Source organism: Elephas maximus, chromosome 11 (assembly GCF_024166365.1).
Source record: "Elephas maximus indicus isolate mEleMax1 chromosome 11, mEleMax1 primary haplotype, whole genome shotgun sequence".
NCBI lineage: Eukaryota > Metazoa > Chordata > Mammalia > Proboscidea > Elephantidae > Elephas > Elephas maximus.
The window spans coordinates 33,207,936-33,234,171 of NC_064829.1; the positions used below are offsets into that span (position 1 = coordinate 33,207,936).

Genomic DNA, 26,236 nt, shown 5'->3' on the forward strand with positions numbered 1-26,236 from the left:
CGGGGTTAGGGCTAAGCAAGTTCAACCAAAGACACCTTTGTCACAAGCTTACAAATGCTTCTAAGTAATATTTTAAAGAGTTAATTTTTCTTTGGTCCTAGAGAGAGGCATAGGCTATAAAAACTATGATACTTAGACTCTAAACTTCTATTAGTATTCTTCGGCTCTGTAAATGATAAATTACAAATTGCTGCCATCCATCTAAGCTGAAGTGTTGTTCTCTGAGGCAGGAAAATACTTTATTTCCATGCAAAGAGAACAGCTGTGCAGATGCAGCACACGGTACTAAACCTGCTAAAACATTCCATGTAATTTCCACCTGGGAGATAGGACCCTCTACACCAATAACTGGATCATCTTGGATCACAACAGCTATGTGGAAAAAAAAGAGAGCTAGAACTACCTTTAACATTTAATACAACTATTCAAGAGGATTAAAGAGGGAATCTGTTAAAATGACCATCACCACCACCATCACTCCCACTCCCACGCCCTGGGAGACCAAAACCCAAGTGCCGCACAAGAAAAAATAAAAAATTCCATAACCTTTGTTCATCCGTTCATTCTTCAACTCGTCCTATATACGATAGGTTCATTAACACCCTCAAGAAGTGAAGAGTAAGTGCATTTAATGCCCTGGGCTCTTTTGAGAAACTTGTCCTGTTAGAAGAGAATAAAAGCGTTTCTGATATCGTCAGCAGTGGGATTCAGAGCAACAGCACTCGGAAGTACTTGCTGAGGTCTGTCAGCATTAAGATTAGAAAGCCTATGTTTATAATTAAGTAATAATGACCGAGGCTCCAGGTACACAGGGCATTTCCTGGGGATTAATGACCTAGAGCAACGCTCCGGGCCAGTAACCCCAGCCAGTCATTAATCCCCAGGAAATGCCCTGGACCTCAATTTTTACACTGACTTTAATAAATGCAAGAGGAAAAAGTTTAATATCAGCTTTTCACTTAAACTAAACATCCGTTTCATAATTCAGAGTGCTCAGACTTCATTCAGCGAGTGCCACAGGAGTTACTGGTTTAAAGAGTTCCTTTAAGTTTCTTAATGCTACTAAAACGCATGCACGAAAAGTTGACTCTTTAATATGTGTAAACAGAACTACTTTTTTGTAGAATTTTAACTAAAAGCAATTTAGCTAAGGTCATTTTTGAGGGCCATAATAATCACAAAACCTATATATGCACACTCAAGTCTGTATTTACTTTGAGAGCCACCTCACAATACCTCAAGAATCAGTATACAGCTCATCAGAACTGATTTATCTTCCTCAGTTACGACAGAAGACAGATTGCATTTCTTAGAACCAAACCAACAAAGCCCTCTAATCTAGTCACGTTTTCTGACGCTGGTGTCAAGAAGCCCGTAGACAGATGCCAGGGACAACTATTCCGTTATAATTCCAAGCAAACATATACTTTAATAAACTTTCTTAGGCTTTTAACTCTTAATTAATCAGGTGGTAGCTGAGCGGTTAAGCGTTTGGCTGCTAACCAGAAGGTTGGCGGTTCGAACCCACTAGCTGCTCCTCGGGAGAAAGACGTGGCCCTCCGCCTCCGTAAAAGATTTACAGCCTTGTAAACCCTATGGGGCAGTTCTCTCTGTCCTACAGAGTCATAAGGAGTCTGAATCGGTTCGACAGCAATGGTTTTGGTTTTTGGTTTACTCTAAAGCTGGGGCGTTTTAAGGGCTTTTACTGTATCAGAAAAATGTGAACATTTATTTTTGTTGGATGAGAAAGAGCAAACCCTAATCTTCCAAAGAGGAGAAAAATTTCTCCTTTCCATCCTTAAAACTCTCTAAAACCACCTCTCCGTCTGTCTGAAACGTACTACACACATTTGACATACAGAAAGACACACAGACTACAGATCTTGTGTATTTCAGAAAACTCTGGTGTTTATATTATCATTCATAGCCCCTTTCTCACTTGGCCTTGAGGCTTGCCGAGATTAGCTAGTAAGCGTATGAAAGGGTCAGTTTATCCAGAACTGGAATTTCCACTTTGCAAAAAAGCACTGAGGTACCTGACATCTGTTCCATGAAGGCCTGCACTACACCTCCAGACTTAAGGGTAGAAATTCCCACTTCTGCTTGACGGCAGGGAGGTCAAACTTGTAAACCTCCAGTGGCTCCTACTTCTGCCTTTAGAACGTAGCTCTGAAACACCTCTGGTTTCTGGCTCTTGGAGAGGAGAAGCCAAAAAGTGAATACAGTTTTAATAATACTTGTGAGTATATTCCTCCAGGGAAAATAATAGGCAAAAAGCATCCATAGCCCCCAATCTTGACCTACACTCTGTCACTGCTTAGAATTAAATAATTTTAGTATTGAAATAACTCGCTTATCTTTGATGAGGACATTGAAGCCCAGAGAAGTGGGCTGATCTGTCCAAGGTAACTCAGCTTCTGGGAGAGAACTCCGGTGTTCTTGACACTCTAATGTACTTAATCAATTATCTATCTCCCCAAGTCTTCTCTCTCTACTTAGGTGGGGAGCTCTACAGGACTAGGGACAGGCAGCACTATTTCAGTGTTCACAGTGTTGGGCTTCAATTCACAGCCCAACTGGTTGGTGGTATACATACCACGCTTCCATTTGAATAATGGCTTTAACAAGTGGATTTCGTTTATGGCAACTACACTCCGAACTTCACTTTGCATTTGACTACATATTACAGTATAAATTGGCACTCAAATGTCAGCCTCTCCACTCCCCACCCCCTTTTCTTAAAAAAAGGAAAGCTACCGAAAGTGGAATTAGCATGTTTTGTTTTTAATAATTTATAACATTTTCTACCTTGAGTTACGGAGGATATGTAATAGAGTATTTTAACGGCTGCTGTATTCATCAAGAACATTTAAAATAATTGCTTCCTTTATATTTAGTCTTCCTGCACTCTTTGCCTTATAAAACTCAAGTGCTTTCAAAGGCGAGAGACTGCAAGAGTTGAGCTACCCCTTTTGTTCTGCCAACTTTTGTTTCCAGCGTTCCTGTGCAGCAGGGATTTGTTAGGTAGCATGTCCTCTCTCACATTTTAAGGTTAGGTATAAAACTTTCCTGAAAATCACCCAAAGAGTTAAGGGCGAAATCAAACCTGATTGAGTATATTTGCTACTTCTGAAAACTTCCCCCAAGCCCAGACCTGCATTAGCACAAAAGTTAGGCCCCAAGTGGCACCAGAGAAACATTTCATGCATAGAGTTTTGGTTTGGTTACCTGGGTGGGGGAAACAATAGCAGGTGAAACTATTGTGGGAGAATTGGTGCTTCTGTGCCCATTGACTTCTGGCAGAAGAGGCAGGGGGTCGTGTTTCACGGAAACCACCACCACCGCATCCACAGGCTCCGGGGGGCGGATACAAAGTCTTTTGGGGGAAGAGGGGCCGCAGATTTCCCCCGGCCGGTACACCGACTCATACAGGATGCGCTTGGGCGCAGCCTCGGATTTCACGTCGGCCGCGACCTGGCTGTCTTTGGGGAGGATATAAGTGTTCCCCAGCGAGGGCGGCTGGGGGCGGTGGTGGTGGGAGGGATGGGTGGGGGGGTGGTGGGAGTGGTGGCGAGCCGCCCCGTTCAGAGCATCTGCGTAGCAGCCCTGCGGGGCGGGCGAACCCAGCTTGGTGCCGATGCCCGCGATGCTGTTGAGCGTGGCGATGGAGACGGCGCCGATGCAGTGGTTGGTGTAGGTCTTGGAGAGCTTGGCCGCCTTGGAGAGCATCTGCATCCTGGTGCCCAGCAAGTTCTTGCCGATGGCTTTGTTCTCGTACCAGGTCACATCGCCCTCGCTGCAGTGGTCCCGGGGCCGCTGGAAGAACGCCTTGCAGAGCGGGTTGCGCTTCGACAGGTACTTGACGAAGCTGGCGTAGGGGCAGAACTCAGTGCCCGTCTCGTACATGCGAGGCAAGTTCTCCTCGTCGCTGCTCTCGGCGCGCTTCTTGCTCCAGGACGACGAGCGCGACTTGTGGTAGGGCCCGAGGGACTTAAAGTAGACGAACTTGCGGCCGTCCTCGTCCATGGCCAGCCCAAAAGAGTCCTCCTCCAGCTCGCGCTGGTTCTCGCGACCGCGAGTGCAGAAATACATGCACGTCTCGAACCAGACCTTGTTGAGCAGCCCGAAGGGCGTGTTGGTGCTGAAAACGCTGGAGGTGTAGAGCTTGCGCAGGTCGGCGCGCGTGATGGCTTGTTTCTGCACAACGGGCCCAGCGCCCTGCTCCTCTAGCTTGCGGATGACCGCGGCCAGAGTCAGGTTGGCGCTGCGCAGCTCGGGGTCCTTAGTGAGGTCGAGCGTGCGGCAATACGGGGGCTCGTTGAGGTAGCGGTTGAGGGAGCTGCGGATGCTGATAAGCGACGACTTGCTGTAGAGCTGGCCGCTCTTGGAGCGGGCCTCGGCGTAGAAGGAGCGCAGCACGCGGCACAGCGCCCCCTTGTCCATGGTCTCGAAGTCCGGGCTCTGCGCCTTCTCGCTCAGGTACTCCCGGAAGATGCGCACGGCGTAGCGGGTGGCCAGCCGGGTATTCTCGCTCAGCCGGGCCCGCTCGGGGCGCTGCAGCAGGTCGGGGTCCAGCTCCGCGCTGTCCCCCGGCGGCCCGCCGCGGGGCCGGGGCGCCAGCAGTCGCGGCGGCGCCTCGGGCTCCAGAGCGGCGCTCTGGTCCATATTGATTATATGGACCGGCTCGGGCTCCAGCTCCTCCCCGGCCGAGTCCTCGGGCTCCAGGGGCTCGTCCCAGTCCAGACCCATCTCCTCCTCCTCCTCGTCCTCCTCCAGCCCCCCACCTCCGTCCTCCTCCTCGTCCCCCGTTATCTGCACCTCCTGGATCTCGTCCTCCTCCTCCTCCTCTTCCTCCTCCTCCTCGCCCGCGCTGCAGTAGTGCGGGCGGCTGTGGCGGTGGCCACGGGCCCCCGCACCGCGCTCGCCCTCGCCCCGCTCCCCATTGTTCTCGGCGGTGGCGGAGGCGCTGGCGCTGCCGCCCGCGCTGGTGTTACAGTCCCCGCTGCCAGGCATTCTCGCCATATTGCCGTCTCTCTGCCAGTCCTCGGGCAGGGCGCATGCGCTATATTGGACCGCAGCGCTGAGAGCTTTTGTGTTTAATGACCTTCAGCTACCGGGAGGCATTGCCGGGCTCTTAAAGGAGCCGCGCTCCAATTGTCATTCCGGAGCGGTCCTCCGAAGGGGCAGAGGCGCGCAGGGGATGGAGGAGAGGGAGGTGGAGGCAGTTAGAGAGAAGGTAAAGGACCGAGGCTACCCCAGCCCGCTCCCCGGTTCTCGGAAAACTTTGAAGGAAAAAAAAAAGAAGGGGAGGGAGAGTTGTCGGTGGGGGTGAAACACTCCCAACTTACCCTCTGGCGAAGTGGCGCGCGGGCCCGAGCGGGAGAGAGGGAGGGCCGACGCGAGGGCGGGGCGGTCGCACTTCTCTAAGTAATGCCCGAGGAGCAGTGCCCCTTCCACCGCCCCCTCATTGCCCCCCGGAGCCGGGGATTCGGGGCGGCGGCTGCACCGGGCGGGCTACGGGTGCTGCTGCGAGAAGCCCTTGGCCGGGGCCGCCCGGAGCGGAGCGGAGCAGGCAGGTTAATGAGCAGGGTGGAGGAGGCACGGCGAGGCCCCGCACCCTCTCTGCGCCCGCGGCCAGGGCGCAGCAGGCGAGGCTTGGGAGCGGGATGGGGCTGGCGGCGGCGGCTCCCCCACCTACTTGCTGGCGGCAAGGCGCGGGGGCCTGGGGCCAGCCGCGCGGCTCCCAGCTCACTTTCCGACTCTCTCAAAGGAGCGAAACACGCCCCACGTCAGCCTCATCCCTTTAGACTTTTCCAACAGCCACTTTTAAGCTGTCATTAAAGACCTGGGGCGCTCCCCGCAGGTCTGGGGCAAGTCCGCGCCGGTCCAGCCAGCCCCAGGAAGGAGAGGGAGAGAACGCTTGGGAGGGGCGTGTGGGAGGGGTGACGCGGGACGAGGCCCTCAGGACCCCAGGGACCCTTCCCCACGCACGCCCAGGCCGCTGCCCTCCCTACCCCGGGGCAAACTGACACAACTCTGCCGGGCGTGGCGCTCCGCCTGGCTGGAGCGAGAAAAAGCCCAGTTCCTGAGACCCGTCCGGCGGGCAGGCGTGCGGAAAAAGTGAACTTGGGCCTCGGCCACCCCCGCTGCCGCAACAATTCCGGCAATTCGGATCCTGAGCGCGCTCTCCCTCCAGGTTTGCTAACCGTCAATCGTTTGCCCTCGGGGCTGCGCTGCCTCCGGCGCGCGGGGGCGGGCACCTCGGAAACTGGAAAGACAGCCAAAGATCTCACCGGGTCCCGTTTTCCCATACGAGCCACTGTCCCATTTCCAGCTCCCGCCCCCGGCGCGCCTAGGCTCCAGGCGCGTCCTCGAGTCGCTGCCTCCCGCTCTCCCGGCCCGGGGCAGCGCCCCCGGAGCCGCCCGAGACCGCGGCTTTTCTCTTTAGCTTCACTGCCCCGACCACCTCCGGAGCTTGCATTGCCTCCCAGCTCTTTTCTCCTCCGGCAGCCCGAGTGTCCCGTCGCGCGCCGGTTAGCTTCGAGTCCCATGGATGAGAGGAACCCTTGGAGTTAGGGTCGCAGCAGCGCGCCCAGAGGCCAGGCTGGCCCTCCCCTGAGGCAGCCTCGCCAGCTTCTCCAAGGCGCCTTCGAATTTGCCTCCAAATACTAATTTTCGGCAGTTGGGAGGTGGGAGTCAGGTCAACTGCCATCCGCCCTTCCCCCGCCCTCTCGTCTTGCTTTCACAGCAGTCTATAATGTTACTCATCAGTAGAAAGCCCTTCATCAGTTTGTAATTTTAGAAAAGACCATTAGACTAGGTCTCTAGGCCGTGGGGGCGACTTTTCTCCGGTGATCGGCCCTCGATTGGACGCCGCGGAGCGCTGGGGAAACCGCGCCAGGTGTGAAAACAAGTTAAAGCAAGTCCCTGCCTCCCAGGCCACTGCCGCTCCTTCGGGAAACACACACACACAGAGACAGCTGTCCCGGGAGGCTAGGGACCCGCGGGTTGCACGACTTGGGAATCCTGACCAAGGGGCGGCGGGAGAGACTGCCGGCTTTGTTCACCCCTGAGCTGCCCTCCCGGCGCCCGCCCCCGGAAATATGGAGAAAGCATGCTCGTCTCTTGGGGCCCAGGACAGTGGGCGGCTAAGTCAGTGGCACACGCGGGTCTGCACACTTGAACTCGCACACGCCAGTCGCACACGGCTACTTCCGGAGGGCTGGCCTTTTGTCCCGGGATGCTCCCAGGTTTTCAGGCGCCGGGACGCTCGCGCGAGGAATTTCAGCGGGGCTGAGAACTCAAGTTGGCGCCGGGCTGATTACCTCCCAGGGGCTGCCCCCAGGCCCTACCTACCGAAGGGCCGCACTCGCTCCGGGCTGCGCTCCAGCTCAGCCTGGGTACCCGGGCCTATGCTCCAGCCCTGGAACCTGGAACGGAGGCGCTCCCCGGGTATCCCCCACTTCTATGAGCGGTGGGGTCCGCCTCCCCCTCGCTCCCCTCCCCTCTGGGCAGGCTGCTTTGAATTGCTCGCACTTTGCCGGAGGCGGTGTGCAGGGTTGACGCTCTGGGAAACAAAGCAACCAAAAACAGCTCCCAGTTGACGTCAACTTATTTCCAGAAAAGAAAATAGTTTTGTGCTCCCAGGACAAAATACACCCTGGGGCAGGTCTCTACTGGCAAAAACCAGGCGAGGGGAGGGGAGAGAACAGCAGAACCAAAAAAAAAAAAAAAAAAACTAAGCGCAAATAACTTTTTAATGGACGTGGAAAAGCAGCAGTTTCAGGTGCTGCCTGGGCAGTTTGCAGACAACAGGTATGGCCCTCGCTTAAATTAGACACGAAAAACGCACCTTGCAAAGTATGCCTTGTCGCCTTGTCGTCTGCTTCTTCGCACCAGCTTCCTGTAATGCTCCCAAAATTCTTTGCCCATAATGATGACACTTCATCAAATATTAGAAAAGACCTCTTCAGGTTATTACCTACAGTATTCACTAGCAGGAACAGACAGAAAAACCAAGCAAACTTTTTTTTTCGTACAAAAACATTGCTAAATTTTTAAAACTCAGTAGCACAGAATTACAGTTGTGTTCATAAAGGAATTCAATTCCAGATTTAATAAATGATCCCTTAAAAACATCCTGTGATTCCATACACTCAATTCCAAATGGAAAACACCAGGAAAGCTTTCTTATTTTTGTAGAGAGGCAAAATATTGGCTGTCGTTCTGCCCATTGGAGTCCTCCACTTTGACTCTGTGGCATCAGGACGTCCATTCAGCCCACCACTTACAACTGACAGCTAGCTGCCAAGTCCCTCCTTTGAAAGGACACTTTACTGCTTGTGTAGAAGGCATTACTTCTTTATTACCCCCCCCCCCAAAAAAAAAGATTTCAGGACCATATGGAACATTTATTGCAATGACTTCTGAACTGTTTACGTTAAGATGCTTACAACTTCAACAAAATGTTTCATATTTTTGTCTCTTACATCATCATTTTTAAGGATCACCTATATGTGCTTCTCCATTTCTCAGAATAGTTGAAAGTAGTAACATGGTTATTTTGGGAGAAGAAACTGTTTCCCTTTCATAACCCCCCCCCCCCGTTTCAAGTTCACACTCTATGAAAGGTTATGCCATACAGAAACATACAGAAACATTTTTGCTTCGTCTGTTTTCTGAGCATCATCTGGTATACTTGATGTCACTGCTTTTTATCTGCCGGTTTCCTCTACTCAACCAACACTCCTTTGTAGTTCCAGGCTGGTTCCTGGGACATGGTGAACACTCAAGTCATTTTTATGGGATGAAAGAATGAATAGGATCTGTGTTAATTAAATCTTACACTTCACAAGAAACTTTTTGTGAAAATTCTGAAATATCATGAATTATCATGAACCTGAATTTCTATATTAAAAATCAGGACAGAACGCTAACACCAAGGGAACATTGTTACTTGCAAATGAAAATACACCTAACGCTGCTTTGGATTACTCCATCTCTACCGTCACTTCTTTCTCTCTCTAGCAGAACATACTATAGGAAGTGGCTGCAGAAGTAGAGCCAGGGACCATTTTCTCCCCGCAGTTAATACTGATTCTTCTGAAAGCAAATTTGAGGGACTGCAGGTATCTATGTAATCAAGGGAAGTAGGATGGGAGAATTTAAATTGGTAAATTCAAGGACTTTTGGGGGGCTTCCTGGGGGGAAAGGCCAGAAAAAAAAGCATTTAGTTCATCACTTTGAAGAAGCTTTAAAGAAAGAGAAAGTCATGTTTTCTTGATTTGATTACTAAAAGATTCATAAAGTACATTGGAAGTTAAATAATAATTTAAATTGAAGCTATTTTGGCATAGCTTTGTTTCAGGGTTTCACTAATAAGTTCTGTGGAATTCAGTTGAATTTTTCAGTAATGTTTTTGAACTCCGAATAAAACTGAACCTGTGTAATCTAACTCTATAAAGCAGAAGAAAAGGAAAATAGCTCCATAAGGGCAGAACTTATGTCTTCTCGATGTATCCCTAGTTCCTGGCATATTTTAGCAGAGTGGCTGGCAAATAGTACTAAAACAAACAAATATTTATGTATGGGGAGAGAGCTAACCTTAAGAAAAGATTGTCGAGTAGGGTGGTTAAAACTTCATTACTGAAACCAGACTACTATCTGGGTTTGAATCGTCTTTTGGTCAATTACCAGCCACCCTTCCTATGTTTCAGTTCTCTCATCTGTGAAATGGGTGCTAATAGCGGCCCCTACCTCACAGGATTGTTGCAAGAATTAAATGAGTTAATATGTGTAAAGCACTTAACAGTGTCTGGTAGATTAGTAAACATCCAACTGTTAGCTCTTATTATTTATTAAGTCTCTATTATTTTTCAGGGTTGATTATAAACCAGGAAATCAAGGCCAGAGAGAGGCTCAAGATTCCACCACTTGCCCAAGGTTTCACAGATATACAGGTCTCCCAGCAGGACAGGCATGTCTGACTCCAAAGCCCATGTGAGCACATTTAACCTCTAGGAACCAAAGAATTAAAAAAAAAAAAAAAATCTTCAAGGGAGCAATTCCCTACCATTAAAATACCCCTGTGTGCAATTCGATTTGGGAATCTTGGAAAACAAGAATAGTGAGCTTAGGCCTTGGACTGTGAACACGGCACAAATGGGATAAGAAACAGTGTAACCTTTGTCACTTGGTCACCCCGACAGTGCTGCCATTTTCTGGGCTGCTGGAAGCAGGGACCCATTTTGTGTCCTAAAGAAATGATGAAGAATTAGGAGAAGAAAGAAATGTCCACAGATCCAACCAGACTAGAGTGAGGTGCTTTCTCTTGAAACCCTGAGCTGTTCCGCATCAATCTCCTGGAGGCAAGGAGGGTATTACCTATTTTTCTTTGATGCTTTGTCAAAGAACAGGTCGGAGTGAAAACAGTGATTGACAAGAGTAGAATATTTAGTTTCTAATTGCCACCTGGTGACTATAATTCTTGATCTTTCTACCTAATAATCACCTACCAGTCTCCTAGGCTATTTTTTAAAAACAAGTAATATACAGGGGGAATGTAGCTTTCATAAGTAAATTATGTGGGGCCTAAAAGTGTGCTATCTCTGCTGGTTATAATGTTCTGATAATGAAACTTCACAGTTAATAAAGGAGTTAAATTTAAAGGTTGTCAAAGTTCAATGAATTATAAAAATTAATAACAATGGCCATTTCCTCCTTTATCTTCTAGTCATTTCTTTGGATAAGTGAATGTTAGAACTCTTATTGAAGAACACTTACTTCAGTGTCATTGCAGTACTGATAAAGGTGGAAAAGGAGATACAGATACGTTAATATGTAACAAAAATGCGTTTTATTTAATGAGAGAGCTATTTAAAATTCTTTCAGAACATAAAATGTTCCTGAAACTATTTGCTACATTTCAACTAAAGTAGCCTATTAGTAAAACAACAAAAACAAACACTTTATGCCCAAATGTTGGCGATAAAATGTTATTCTCATATATTTTTTTATTGTTAGTATCAACTGGGACAGCCTTTTAAGAAAGCAATTGGGCAACCTGTTCAAAAGCCATGAAAGTGTTCTTTTTTTTTTTGACCCAGAAATCACTTCTGAAAATTCTTCTTAAGAAATAACTAATTTTATTTGTATTTTGGTAAATAAAGCTTGGTTTATTGTGTCTAGGCCATTTGAACAAAAGAGTCCTGCACTTGACAAAGTGTGCTCCTGAACTGCATTTCATAACATCTTGGGTGACTTGGCTGTGTTGACAAAAGGTTAGAGGGTAAATATTTGTTGAAAGAATGAAGGAAGAAGTTCAATTAGGGGAGCATCATGTCTTCTCAAGATTCCAGAGCAATGCCAAGTACTCTTTGAAAAATATTGATAATGATGGTGAAGATAAAGAATATGAACCAAAAGAGCAAAGCAGCATAGATTTTAGAACTTATATTTCAGTATCCTCAGGATTTTGAGAAAGTTTATGGACCAGTTTTTGAAGCTCTAGATGTCAGAAATTAGCACCAAGGTATCTATCGTGGCCGTTCACAGGACGTGCTGAGGAGTGTGTATGTACTTGCCTTGTGGGTGTGCTTCTAAGTGAACTAAAAAAGAAAAAGAAAAATCTCCTTTTAAATACCCAGAAGCACTAACCCACATTTTGAACTAATTGACTTACTTTTTCTGAGGAAAGCTTAATTTAACTTATAGGGACACAAGGCCTTATGTGAATATTTAAAGAAACCCTGAGATGGGTTTGTTCCATTTCTCTCATTTGACACTAGCGATCCAGACTTTGAGGCTGATGGAAGAAGACTGCCTTTGAGAGGGGCGGGGAGGCAGGGAACATCCTGACCTAACCCCTCCACTGTGTGAGCTAAGTTTTCAGAGCCTAGCCATGGGTGGTACCAGTAAAGGACTCACAAGTCTTCATGTTTAGTCTTCCTGTAGTTTGTCCTTTGATTAGGATGCCCCAGGGGCCACATTTCAAATAAAAACAAACTCCCCTGAGGTTGATTTCATCTGTTTGTTTTATACTCTTTATGGCTCATTCCCTTATATTTAAAACAAAAACCAACACACCCAGACTGTGGTTATCACTCTTTCCTTATTACAAAAGCAATCAATGTTTGTTGGAGAGATCTGGAAAGAACAAAAATTATAAAAATATATATGCACTGTATTTCTTTCTTGTTAACATTTAGTGAAAGCTTGCTTCATTCAGAATCCCTGGGTGGTGTAAACCGTGAACATTCTCGGCTACTGACAGAAAGGTTGGAGATTCGAGTCTGCCCAGAGGCACCTCCAAATCAAGGCCTGGTGATCTACTTCTGAAAAATCAGCCATCGAAAGCCCGGTGGAGCACAGTTTTACTCTGATGCACGTGCGGTTGCCCTGAGTTGGAATCAAGTTGATGGCAACCGGCTTGTTGTTTTTTGCTTGGTCAAGTCTTTTTATACAACACTCTCGACTCTTTCTTATAAGTGTATGTGACAATTGTTCCTATTTTCCGGATGAGTAGAGACCCCAAACCAAACCCTACTCATAGCGACCCCATAGGCCAGAGTGGAACTGCCCCATAGAGTTTCCAAGGAGCGCCTGGCAGATTCGAACTGCCAACCCTTTGGTTAGCAGCCGTAGCACTTAACCACTACGCCACCAGGGTTTCTGAGTAGAGACCCGGGGGGCTTAAATAACTTGCCCAAGATTATAGAGGTAGTGAGGATCGAACTCAGAGCATATGATCTTTCTAAAAAATGTACCAGACCAAGTCCTGTCAGTTCTGTTTCCACTGCACAGAGAAAACCCCTTTTTACAGCTTGGTAGGTTTCCATGAATCCATTCCCACATGGTTGGCTGTTGAAGTACTACATATTTCAAAAGCTGTAACTCAAAATATATAATTACTGAACTTTTGGCAAACTTTGCCAAGCAATCCAAAGAGACAAGAGGGTGGGGGCAAGGTGGGCCATACCCAGGAGATTCTCTCCAGGACACACCCAGCCTGACTCCAGGGAGGGGCAAACCTTCCTGCAGACATTCATCAGGCCCACATGGTCAGTAATTTTTTTTTTTTTTTTTCTTTCTACCTTTCTCGTAGTTAGCCCATTTCCATCTGGTATAGAAATCCACATAACAATCTTCATCCAACTCAAGGAAGTTGGGTTGAACTGTCAGAGTTTGAGGATGAACCTCATTCCAGGTCCTCTTATGTATAGCTTTGCTATAAAACACAGGAAACCCTGGAGGTGTTGTGGTTAGGAGCTACAGCTGCTAACCAAAAGGTCGGCAGTTGGAATCCACCAGGTGCTCCCTGAAAACTCTATGGGGCAGTTCTACTCTGTCCTATAGAGTCGACTATGAGTTGGAATCTACTCTGATGGCAATGGGTTTGGTTTTTTTTGCTTATAAAACCGAGCTTTTTAAATGGACGTTCCATGAATGTTTGCTGTGGCTATTGTTCCCATTGTGTGGCACTTTGAACATTCTCAGTGCTTTTGATCACTGATTTAGCAGCTGACGTGCTTTCTAAACTCACCATTCGTTTAGCTTTCTTAGAATTATCAGCTTTTAGAGTGAGAGCCTGAGACAAAAGTTTGCAAACTTGAGAGTGCATCAGAATAGCACAGAATCACCCATGGAACTTGTTTAAAATACAAATTTCACAGTACCAACTCCAGAGATTCTGATTTAGGAGGTGTTGGGCACAGCCCAGAAATGTGCGTTTTTAATTTGGAGCTCAGACAACGATTCTAATACTAATCTGACCACCCTTTGCAAAACACTGTCTCAAACGCTGTCTAATACAATTCGGCAAGCAATAGAAGAATTTCCTCTCTAACAATGATAACTAAATCATTTTGAGGCCATGGATTCATTTGAAAATCTAATGAAAAGTTATGAAACTGCTTCTTCAGAAGATGCACGCACACAGCCAATTTTGCCTACCATTTTAGAGGGGGCTGAGGTCAAGCCTGCATTGTTAAAACTGCTACTTGGTCTCTAATATCACTTTAATACTTTTCCTTCCTGGTTAAAAACATTATCATGGCCCCTTCCCTACTTTAGTTCCAAGTTCAAACTCCCCATAATCTTGCCCCAGCTTAATTTCCCAAAGTTCTCAATTGTCTTCCCCAGTCCAAGGAGCCTTGGTGGCACAAGGGCTAAGCACTCGGCTGCTACTGAAAGGCTGACAGTTTGAACCCATCCAGCGGCTCCACGGGAGAAAGACCTGGCAGTCTGCTCTGGGAAAGGAGTAAAGCCTAGACAACCCTATGTGGCAGTTATACTCTGTCACATGGGATTGCTATGAGTAGAAAATTGACTTGATGGTACCCAACAACAACAGCACAACATGAGTCCAGCCCTCTGTGGGACAGGACTCCAGAGGAACAGTGCTGGAAATGTCAGACACAGGGAGCAAACATGGCTGGGAGTCACGAGAACAGTGGTCCTTAAACTCCACCTGCATCAGAATCACCCGGAGGGCTTATCAAAACACAGAGTGCTGGACCCACCCCAGAGTGTCAGATTCTGCTGGTCTTGAATGGGGAATGAGAATTTGCAAGTTCCCAGGTGATGTTGATGTTGCTGGTTCCTGGACCACACTTTGAGAACCACTGGTCCAGGAGAAGGTGGATAGTCATACCCAAAGGGGAGAAGAGTCAGCACAGGAAAGGAAGAGAGATGGGGCTAGTGGCTGAGGGGGTGGACACCCTAAACACGGCTTTCCTTTCTGACATGGAAACTCCCCTGTCCTCTCCTCATCTGAATTGTCTTGACTCATTAAGGCCCAGCTCCAAGTCCCACTTCTTCCTGAAGCCTTCTGTGACTACTGTAACCTGAAGCTATCTCTCAGTGCTCTTGACCCCTGTGACCAGGCTTTTCACTGGGAGCTTGAGATCTCCTTTGGGTCTAAGTTGTAAGTTCTAGGGGGTGCATGTGGCCTTTCTTCCTCCTACTCTCTTACTTAGAGTCCCTGGGTGGTGCAAAGGGTTAAGTACTCGCTGATAACCTGAGGCTTGAGTCTCAGAAGGTTGGAGGCTTGAGCCCACCCAGGGGTGACTTGGAAGAAAGGCCTGGAAATCTACTTCCAGCCATTACGAAACCCTACAGAGCAGTTCTACTCTAACACACATGGGGTTGCCATGACTCAGAGTCGACTCGACAGCAGCTGGTTTGGTTTTTACTCTCTTGCTTGTCATGTCTTCTGTCTGGGAGGCTTTATATAGCAGAGTGGCTCTCCAGACTGGACGCATCTTAGAATCACCTGGGGAGCTTTTAAAAGTCCCAACATCACTGAGAATTTGGGGAGAAACGTCAGCCCTCACCTGCCCCAAGGCAGATAAAGCAAATATGACAAAACGTTAAGAAGTATTTAATGTAGGCCCTGTGGCTGTTTATCCTCTCTACTTTTGTGTATGTCTGAACATTTTCACAATTTAAAAAATGTGTACCAGTGCAGGTCCCACCCCAGACTAATTAAATTAAAAGCTCCTGCAGCCAGGCCTGAGGCCTCTGACAGCCTCTTGCACTCTTTCTGGTTTTCCATCATCAAATTTCTTCTTCTTATCCCTTTTCAGGCCTCTCCTAGATGGCAGAGGTTCTTGCCCTTGGCTGCAACCTGCTATCACTTGGAGAACCTGTAAAAATACTGATGCCTAGATCTTGCTCCCAAAGAATCTGCTCTAATTGGTCTGGAAAGTGGCCTAGGCATGGGGATTTTTAAAAGCTTCCCAAGCGATCCTAATGTATAGCTATTATCGAGACCCACTGCCCTAGATTAAGACCCACTACAAAACAACAACAACAACAAAAATCCCAAACCCATTGCTGTTGAGTCAATGCAGACTCAGAGAGACCCTACAGGACAGAGCAGAACTGCCCCACAGGGTTTTCAAGGAGCAGCTGGTGGATTCAAATTGCCCACCTTTTCATTAGCAGCTCATCTCTTAACCATTGCGCCACCAGGAATCCAAGACCCTCTCACATGTGTCTATTCAGGTCCCCTTAAAATGAAGTCTTGGGGTTTTGCGGATGGTCTTCAGGTGGTCTGGAAACCCACAGAAATTGTATGCAAAAATTCTCTATGTGTACATCTGTAAATTTTTCTAGAACAAGATTCCACAGTGTTCAGCAGGACCTCATATGTTCTATGACCCAAAACAGATTAAGAAATACCTACATGGAAATGAAGAATTAAGCATGCACATTTATACTCTGTTGCAAGAAGTATAAATTGGTACAGCCCATCAGCACGTAAAATGCACATCACTTTCAACCCAGCAGTTCATTTCTAGAAATTTCTGGGCTTCGTGCAAATACATATATATGTCGTTAGTTGCCATTGACTCCGTCAGCTCTGGTTCATGGCGACCCCTTATGTACAATGGAACAAAACGTTGCCCAGTCCTGTGCCATCCTCACCATCGTTGCCCAGTCCTGTGCCATCCTCACCATCATTGCCCAGTCCTGTGCCATCCTCACCATCGTTGCCCAGTCCTGTGCCATCCTCACCATCGTTGCCCAGTCCTGTGCCATCCTCACCGTCGTTGGTGTGTTTCAGCCAATTGTTGCAGGTATAGTTTCATTTCACCTCATCGAAGGGTGAGGGTTCCCTTGTTTTTGCTGATCCTTTACCTGTGTGTGTGTGTGTGTGTGTGTGTATACATATATGTGTACACATACACAAGGATGTTCATGAAGCAATGTTTGTAAAAAAAAACATCAGATATGATCTAACTGTAGAGGCAGATGGTGAATAAATAAATGTCTCACCTACTTAACAGAATACTAGGTGTTATTATAATGTAGATCTGTTGGTGCTGAGTAGAACGCTCTCCAAGACATTTTATTAAATGAGTAAAGAACATTAATGTAAAGTATGAGTCCATTTGTTGGAAAAACTGAACTAAAATGACATGTGTGTAAATCACAAATGTAAATGCGCTCGGGGAAAAAAGGAAACACACTAAAATATTTGCAATGATGACTTTCGGGGACAGGAGTGGGATTGAGGAGGTGACAAAGGACTCACTCCCTATACTCTGTACCTTAGCATTGTTTGAATTTCGCACAACAGCACGGGTCCACTTAGTGCTTGTTTAACAGGAAAGGGGCCCATGTGCTGACAACTCCCAACTCTGTCCCTGTGGCCTTGATGGCTCTGTGAGGGTCTCACGTTTCCAACTGTCTGTTGTATATCCCCTGGGTCTTCCTGCTTGCATACCAAGCAGGTCTTCTAAATCTAACAAGCCTAAAACCAGAATACTGATTTCTTTATCACCCCTAAGGAGTCCTGGTAGTGCAGCGGTTAAAGCGCTTAGCTGCTAACCAAAATGTTGATGGTTCAAACCCATCACAGGAGAAAGATGTGGCAGTCTGCTTCTGTAAAGATTACAACCTTGGAAACCCTGTGGGCTGGTTCTGTGTTCTGTAGGGTTGCTATGAGTTGGAACTGACTTGAAGGCAATGGTTTTACCACCCCTGTGTCCAGTCTGGAGCCCTGGTGGCACGGTGGTTAAGAGTTTGGCTGCTAACAAAAAGGTCAGCAGTTTAAATCCTCCAGCCACTCCTTGGAAACCCTATGGTGCAGTTTTACTCTGTCCTATAGAGTCGCTATGAGTTGGAATCAACTCAATGGCGGTCGGCATATATACACATATATATGTAAAGTCTGAAAGGCGGGTATTTCATAAAATACAAAACAACCGTCATAGCTCTAACTATTGCAAAGAAGCAAGGTCTTCCCACTACTTATAATTGCTTTGGTAAGTATTTGACGTGTGATAGAGCAGTATCCACTTGCAAATCTGCAGCTTTTCCCACGGGCTGTGAAAGAACTGGATCCTAAGACCCCGGAAAAAAATCAGGTATCCTGGAGCACATGTGCAAAAAGTTGTGGGGTGGCTGGCTCTCCAAAGATGTAGAATCTGTGCCCTAAGGCTATTGGACCACCCATTTGCAAAGGGCAGCAGAGTCTTGCCCAATCACAAACTAGCTCCCTTTGGTATGCCAACGTTATTGTTCATTTTTTCTCCTAGAGTTTTTTTTTTTTAATTGTAATATACATACAACATATACAATATTTCATCAGTTCCTACACGTACACTTCAATGACATTGTTTACATTCTTCAAGTTGTGCAATCATTTTCGCTCTCTTTTTCTAAATTATCCCACCACCATTAACATGTCTTCAGTGCACTCTAAGCAAAATCTCCTTCTTTCCTCCTCCCTCCTACCCCTGCTGTTGTTTTGTACCCTTGAACTGCCCCATAGGGTTTCTTAGGCTGTGATCTTCACAGGAGCAGATCAACAGATCTTTTCTCTGCAGAGCTGCTGGTGGGATTGAACTAAAGACCTTTTGGTTAGCACCTGAGCACTTAACCATTGTGCCTCCTACCCCTGTTGTTGTTGTTATATGCTGTCAAGTCGATTCCAACTCATAGTGACCCTACAGGACAGTGTAGAACTGTCCCATAGGGTTTCCAAGGAGCAGCTGGTGGATTCCTATTGCCAACCTTTTTGTTAGCTGCCTGAGCTCTTAAACACTGTGCCACCAGGGCCCCCTCACACCCCTGGTGTAACCACTAATTACTTTTGCTTTTTATTTGTTTGCTTATTTCATATGTTGTCTCACACAATATTTGTCCTTTTGTGTCTGACTTACTTTACCCAGCGTACTTCCTCAAGCGTCATCCATGTGGTGGATCATCAGGACTTCATTCCTCTTTATGGCTGGGCAATATTCCATTGTATGCATGTACCACGTTTTGCTTATTCATTCATCAGTTGTGGGATATTTCAGTTGTTTCCACCTTTTGGCTGTTGTGAATACTGCTATGAATATGTACACAGACACTGGTGCACGTATATCCGTTCACGCTGCTGCTTTCAGGTCTTTTGAGTATACTTAAGAGTAGAATTGCTGGGTCCTGTGGTAGAACTATGTTCAACTTTTTGAGGAACCAGCAAATTGTTTTCCGTAGTGGCTGTATCATTTTATATTCCCACCATCAATGGATCAGAGTTCCTGTTTCTCTACAGCCTCGCCAACACCTAGTGTTTTCCATTTTTTGTTTTGATCATTGCCATTCTTATGGGCGTACTTGTTCATTTTTGAAACTTAAAATTTTGGCAATGTATGGTTTGATATGCTTGCTATTTTAAAATAGGAATACAGTTGAGGAGTCTTTGGATAGCATATGTGCTTGGGAATGTTGATTTTAATTTTTCTCTTTTAGGTGCCAGGACTGGGTGGCGGGCAGGGTAGGATGGAGGATGTAAAGAATGTTTCTGGAGTTACAGAGGTCAGGGGAAAGAAATAAGGAAACCTTGGCTACTTGCTGCCTTTCTTCAGAATCTGTACCTACACATGAAAGCCATACATTCGTAAATGGGAAAGAAAGTTTTTGTTTTGTTTCAGACAATTAGAGTTTTCAGAAAATTAGACCTATAGATTGATTCCCCTAGCCTCCATGGCATTTGGTATAGCAAAGCAAGCACTCCTCCAGGTCTTTCTTTCTAACTTTATGATAAACATAAAATGCTAATTCTAATCTATTCGTTTCTTTAAAAAAAAAAAAATCAGCAATTGTCCACAATGACACAGGAAAACCTCAGTCAGGGGTATAAAAATTACCATTTGTCAGCTTGGGCTCTTCTGTTAACTTACAAAGAGATTTGCTTAATTGCAAATGGGTGCATCTCCACAAAGAGGCTACAGTGTGTGTGTGTATGTATGGGTATGTGTTTAGGACCACCTTTACAGAGTCACAGAACATACAATAACCTAACCTGTGGCCAACGAGTAGATTTCAACTCATAGCGACCTTAAGACAGGGAACTGCCCCATGGGGTTTCCAAAGCTGTCATCTTTACGGAAGCAGACTGCTACCTCTTTCTTCTGAGGAGCAGCTGGTGGGTTCGAACCGCCTATCTTTCAGTTAGCAGCCCAGCTCTTAACCACTGTGCCACCAGGAATCCTTGAACATACAATAAAAAAAAAAAAAGCTATTGAAAACAAAGCAAAAGGAAACATCACAAAACATCAAAAAGATACTCGTGACTGTATCCTAAAGTGATACAATAATAGAATCAATTCTTCTAAAAAGTTAGACCAAGTTTTCTTTAAAGAGTATTGTGTACTAGAAAAGATGCAGTGGTTAAACGCTGCGCTGCTAACTGAAAGGTCAGTGGTTCAAACCCACCAGCTGCTCCACGAGAGAAAGATGTGACAGTCCGCTTGGGTAAAGATTACAGCCTTGGAAACCCGACGGGGAAGTTTTACTCTGCCCTATAGGGTCGCTATGAGTGGAAATCCACTTAACTGCAATGGGGGGGGAGGGGGTAGGGAGGTTTGGGGGGAGGAGGCGGGAGGAGGGGGCAGGGGGATATTGTGGAGTAGATGGGAAGAAAGGAGGTGACTAACTCATTAGCATTGGTAAGGGCCTTTGAAGATGAAGACTGCCAGGTGAGAGTGCTAAGTATCAGATTACTATGTAATTAGGGTTCAGCCCAGTTCCAAATCTTCTCCATCTCTGGCAGAGTCTCACTGCTTTTTTGCAAACAATTGAATTCTTTCATTCATAACCTTTCCCTTTATGTAAATATGGGTCTGTGGATCTCCATCTAAGGACTCGGAGATCACCAGCTGAATTGAGTTATCTAGATAGATATCATACTACGGAAACGAAATCTTTATTTTTTTTCCATTTTTAAAACAGGAGGAAGCAATTCCCCTTTGAGCATGGAAATGAACCTTCCCAGAATTTTCTCTGAGCCCTAGGTCTCTGAGAGATATAGAAAGCTCATCAAGAATGCCTGATGGGACATTAGAGACTTTTCAATGTCCACCTATCAGATATAAACTTGCATTCCCCTGCCCCCCCCCCCCCCATTGCTTGTTTCATTTTGTGGGCATTGGTTTGATTCCTCTGAGTCCCAACTTACTTTTTTGGATGAGTTATTCTGTCTTTAATTTACGGCTTGATACTTGTGTGGGGGTGAGCATGCTTTGTTCCCAGAACTTCTTCCCTGTGGGATGTTGAAGTGTTAGTGCCAATTTTTTTTCAAAGGGGGAGGGAAGAGTCAGGTTTAGTACTAAGGATTAACTCAGCAGTAGTTGCTAAACTCTTTGAAATCATTAGATGAAAGGCAAAAATAGATCTTTACTAAGTATACACATAATTGCTGTTTTTGTTATTATTGTGGGAATTTGCCATTCAAGGCATATATTATTATTGGATCGTTTTTCCTCTGGATTTATGGCATTTTATGTTTTATTTAGGAAAAAATGTGTTTCTTTAACAAGTGCTCTCTACATTTCTTACCCAAGATAACTTCCTTATTTTGGTAGACCCTGAACCTTACGGGACATGGTCTCTTTCTTCATGCTGTACCCAGTAAAAAAAAAAGCTGACACAAATCCAAGCAAACAGTAGTGGGCAACAGCCATTTGTTGAACTAAAGTGAATAAAATGGCTTGCCATTTTGAAATGTGATTAATGGCTGAAATTAAAAATACTGCCATCACCCATCTGTCAGTGTGTTGTACTATGGTGGCTTGCGTGTTGCTATAATACTGGAAGGTAAGCCACTGGTATGTATTTCAAACATCAGCAGGGTCACTCATGGTGGACAGGTTTCAGTGGAGCTTTCGAACTAAGACAGACTAGGAAGAAAGGCCTGACAATCCACTTCTGAAAATTAACTAATGAAAACCCCACAAATTACAACAGAATATTGCCCAATATAGTGCTGGAAGATGAGTCTCTTAGTTTGAAAGACACTCAAAATACACAGTGGCGGCAACAATGGACTTGTGCATATAATAATCGTGAAGGTAGTGCAGGACCGGGTAGTGTTTCGTTCCGTTGTACATGGAGTCACCATGAGTCAGAAGCAACTCATCTGCAACTAACAACAGCAACAATTAAGTATTGTTTTCTCTTCAGCTAAGTTAATGAAGGATTTTGGCATTTTCAATCACTGTTCTTCCTGAAATTTCCAAGGTTTCACTCATCTGTCCTAGGATCCTAGTGCTGGATGTGTGGGTGGCCCAAGTGGTCGGTCAGAGGCTGGATTCTGTAAGGACAGCTGTTTCTGCGCAGGCCCCTCCTCTGTGTTTACCCTGGCTCCCTGGGTTTTCACTTCCTTCAGTCACCAGGTCCACAACTGCACTGCAGAGGCACCAGACCAGTTTCACTGATCTCCTTTTGGCTATCCTGAAACAAACTGCTGAAAGCTTGTCACTCCAGGTGTGCTGCCAGGCTCTGAATTGGTTAACAATTCATGAGAAGACAGCCCCTGACTGCGGAGGGTGAGGATGGGTATATAGAGAGAGCTTTTCCACTTGTCAGGTTCCTTTGGGAAGTCTGAATTTACAGTTTAGGGTGGAAGCTAATTCCTGGAGCATCTGCACAAACATTTTGCCTGCAGCAGCCTGTGTGCTGAAATCCACCAGGTGGGCACTTGGTGGTTCAACTTGAACATACAGGCTTTGTGGTCTGATCTGAAAGACACAGCCCACACAACTGGCACTGCTCCTGGTGGCTTGGAGAACTTTAGACCAAACTCTATTTTGGAGGCAAGCTCTTGAAGGGAATAAGGAAGGGACACTGACCTAGCCATCTGTTCTCCATCTGGGAATCTCCTATGTCCCTGGGCTGGTCCAGACATCATCAGCCTTGAGTGTGGTGCCCTAAAGGGCTGCCCCTGAGAGAACAGAGCAAGGGAAAGGTTTTCTCTAGCTGAAGAGGTTCTTTGGGAACCAGGGAAGAAAAGAGGGAAAATGACTCAGGGGGTCTGCTACAAACTCTCTCTCTCAGTGGAGTTCAAATACTGATCAGGCTTCCCTTGATACTAAAAAACAAAACAAAAGTTGCTGTGGAGTCAATTCCAACTCATGATGACCCCAGGATTGCAGAACAGAACTGCATTCCACAGGGTTTTCAAGGCTGTGACTTTCAGAAGCAGAATGCCAGGTATGCCGAGGCACCTCCGGGTGGGTTCAAACCCCCAACTTTTCCGCAAGTAGCCAAGTGCTTAACTACTGGCATCACTCGGGATGTTCCTTGATACTAGTTGTCTAGTATTACACACACACACACACACACACACACACACACACTCACAAACAAAAACAAACAAACCCAAACTTGTTGCTATTGAGTCATTTCTGACTCATGGCAACCTCATGTATCACGTAGTAGAACTGCTTCATAGGGTTTTCTTGGCTGTAACCTGTATGAAAAGAGATCCCCAAGCCTTTCTTCCAAGGTGCCACTGGTGGGTTCAAACTGCCAACCTTTAGGTTAGTAATCAAGTACAAACCATTTGTGCCACCCAAAAGACCCCAAAACCCATTGCTGTTGAGTCGATTTGACTCAGTGACCCCCTAGGACAGGGTAGAACTGTCCCCATAGGGTTCCAAGGCTGTAAATCCTTATGGAAGCAGACTGCTACATCTTTTTCCCGAGGAGTGGCTGGTGGGTTTGAACTCCTGACATTTCGGTTAGCAGCCAATTGTTTAACCACTGCACCACCAGGGCTCCTTGTGCCACTCAGGGATGTAGTATTATAAAAATTATTATTTAAGGAGATATCCAATCACCACCCATGTCTCTATCTTTTAGTACCTTCCCCAGAACAGGAATTGTACAGTTTCTGCTCATCCCTACATTGGGATAAGAAATTTCTCAATGCTTCAAGAAATGTGTTCCTAATTGTAGATACTGAAATTGGAAAATTATTTCCACGAACATTATACAGGGGTAGAATAATTGTTGTGGCTCCCAAAGAGGACACCATTTTAGGGGGTGGTGAGAAGGTCCCTAGGTGCCGCAAATGGTTTGCACCTGACTTACTAACCGAAAGTTGGTGGTTCGAACCTACCCAGCAGTGCCTTGAAAGAAAGTCCTGGCAATCTGCTTCTGTAAAGATTACAGAAAAGAAAACCCTATGAAGCAGTTCTGTTCTGTAACAGATGGGGGCGCCGTGAGTCGGAACTGACTAAATGGCAATGGGGTTGGTTTTAGTTTGGTGGGAATGAGACACAGGGATGCAGTTGTTTGAGACGTACTGGTCAGTACTTGTCTTTTTAAAGCATCCACCATAGCAAATAGGGATTGAGTATACACTGAAGATAATAACGGGAATTTCTCCTAATCTGTGTAAAAAAAAAGCAGTTGTTTTTCTTTTTGTGTGAGTGTGTGCGTGTTTGTGTGTTATTCCATCAGAAGAAAAACAATGGAATTACGTATCTTCAGAAAAGTATTGTTTATAAAATCAAAATCAACATGATCAAGGCCTTACTTTTTCAAACATCTATAAGATTTTAAGCCAGAACACCATTTTAGATCTTTTTCTTCTCAGGCCACTCAAAAATTCATTCCCTACCTGCTTCCTCTCTACTTAATAATGCAGAGTAACAGGTTTCGGGAGGTGATATCAAATGAAACCCCAAATACAATCCAAGTGAAGCAAGTATGATTATCAAGGGGAAAAGTGGAAGAGTTAGCTAATAGAAGCGGACCCACTCATGTCTTTTTTTTAAATGATTTTTTCTTCAACAGTAAAAAAAAAAAAAAAAAATGAGGCAGGAAGGGTGTGGGGACAGTCATTTATATAATCATTGCATCTAAAACCATTACATCGCAGAATAATACAACTAAAGATAATCAACATGATCCATTGAGAGCTCCACCAAGGCCAGCACTGTGCTTCCTTCCTGTTCATTTGTAACTAATTTGCTTCTCCTGATATACTTTTGATACAGAGCTCTGTAGAATGGAAGTAGAGCCCTGGAAGTCCAATACGCTGTCCTGATCGCTTCTTGGTGGTACTGTTGAAAGCTGATTTACACTAGAGTTGGGTTCCGGATGTATTTCTTTGTGAATATAAAGTGTTATTTTTCTTTTCTTCTTCTTTTTTTTTAATTTGGGGATAAAAATTTGGACTGGGTTGGGGATGAAGGAAGAATAATTATTAGTAGTATATTAAAAAGATAATCAGCCTGTTAACTTACTCTAACCCCACTGCATAAACAGCATTTTCGCATAAGGACTGAGTGGAAGCCCCTGTAATGATAACAGCAACAGACCTTTGTAAGGTTCCTTAGAGTTTACATCACACTTTCACATGTATTAGCTCATCTAAACTTCACGACAAATACTGAGGAAGTGCTACTGTTTATTCCCCACTTGACCGATTAAAAAAAAGAAAACCTGAGGCTGAGAGCAACTTGCTCACAAATAACCCAGGTATCAAGAGGCAGGGTCAAGAACTGAACCCAGTGTTCTGATCTCAAGTCCTGTATTCCTTCACTACACCATAAAAAACTGTTGCCGTGGTGTCAATTCCAATTGAAGGCAACCCCATGTGAGTCAGAGTAGAACTGTGCTCCATCCATACAAAAATCAATGATTAAACTGAAACCATTTCTGAAGCCCACTTTTCAGACAAAGATTCGGCAGGCCTATAAAACTTGGTGATAGAAACAATGCTGGAGATGGCACGACAGAATTTTGTAAGAACAATGACTTCTTCATTGCAAATACCTTTTTTCACCAATATCAGCAGTGACTATACATAGATGGAATGCACAGGAATCAAATCAACACATCTGTGGAAAGAGACGATGGAAAAGCTCAATATCAATAGTCAGAACAAGGTCAGGGGCCAACTGAGGAACAGACCATCAATTGCTCATATGCAAGTTCAAGTTGAAACTGAAGAAAATTTGAACAAGTCCACAAGAGCCAAAGTACAACTCTGAGTGTATCCTACCTGAGTTTAGAGACCATCTCGAGAATAGATTTGATGCACTGAACACTAATGACTGAAGACCATGGACATTAAAGACATCATTCATGAAGAAAGCAAAAGGTCATTAAAAAGACAGGAAGGAAAGAAAAGACCAAAATGGATGTCAGAAGAGACTCTGAAATTTGCTCTTGAACTTCAAGTACCTAAAGCAAAAGGAAGAAATGTTAAAGTCAAAGAGCTGAACAGAAGATTTCAAAGGGCAGCTCAAAAGACAAAGTAAAGTATTATAACGACATGTGCAAAGACCTGGAGATAGAAAACCAAAAGGGAAGAACACTCTCGGCATTTCTAAAGCTGAAAGAACTGAAGAAAAAATTCAAGCCTTGAGTTGCAATATTGAAGGATTCTACAGGGAAAATGGAAACCCTGGTGGCATAATGGTTAAGTGCTACGGCTGCTAACCAAAGG

At 45.5% G+C, this 26,236-nt stretch overlaps 1 protein-coding gene across 3 annotated transcripts in view; it reads right to left on the bottom strand.

Annotated features, from left to right (window-relative positions):
* The window catches only part of KCTD1 (potassium channel tetramerization domain containing 1), a 231,191-nt gene that overhangs the window by 97,183 nt on the left and 107,772 nt on the right, over positions 1 to 26,236 (bottom strand). Inside the window, exon 1 of one of the 3 annotated variants that reach the window (XM_049899916.1) lies at positions 5,349 to 5,534. The exons of 1 other annotated variant lie outside the window; for it this stretch is intronic. Coding sequence is in view for 1 of the 2 variants with exons in the window: in XM_049899914.1 (XP_049755871.1) it covers positions 3,229 to 5,022 (1,794 nt within the window). In the remaining variant the exon portion in view is untranslated. One more of the 3 variants, XM_049899914.1, reaches the window with a different exon arrangement.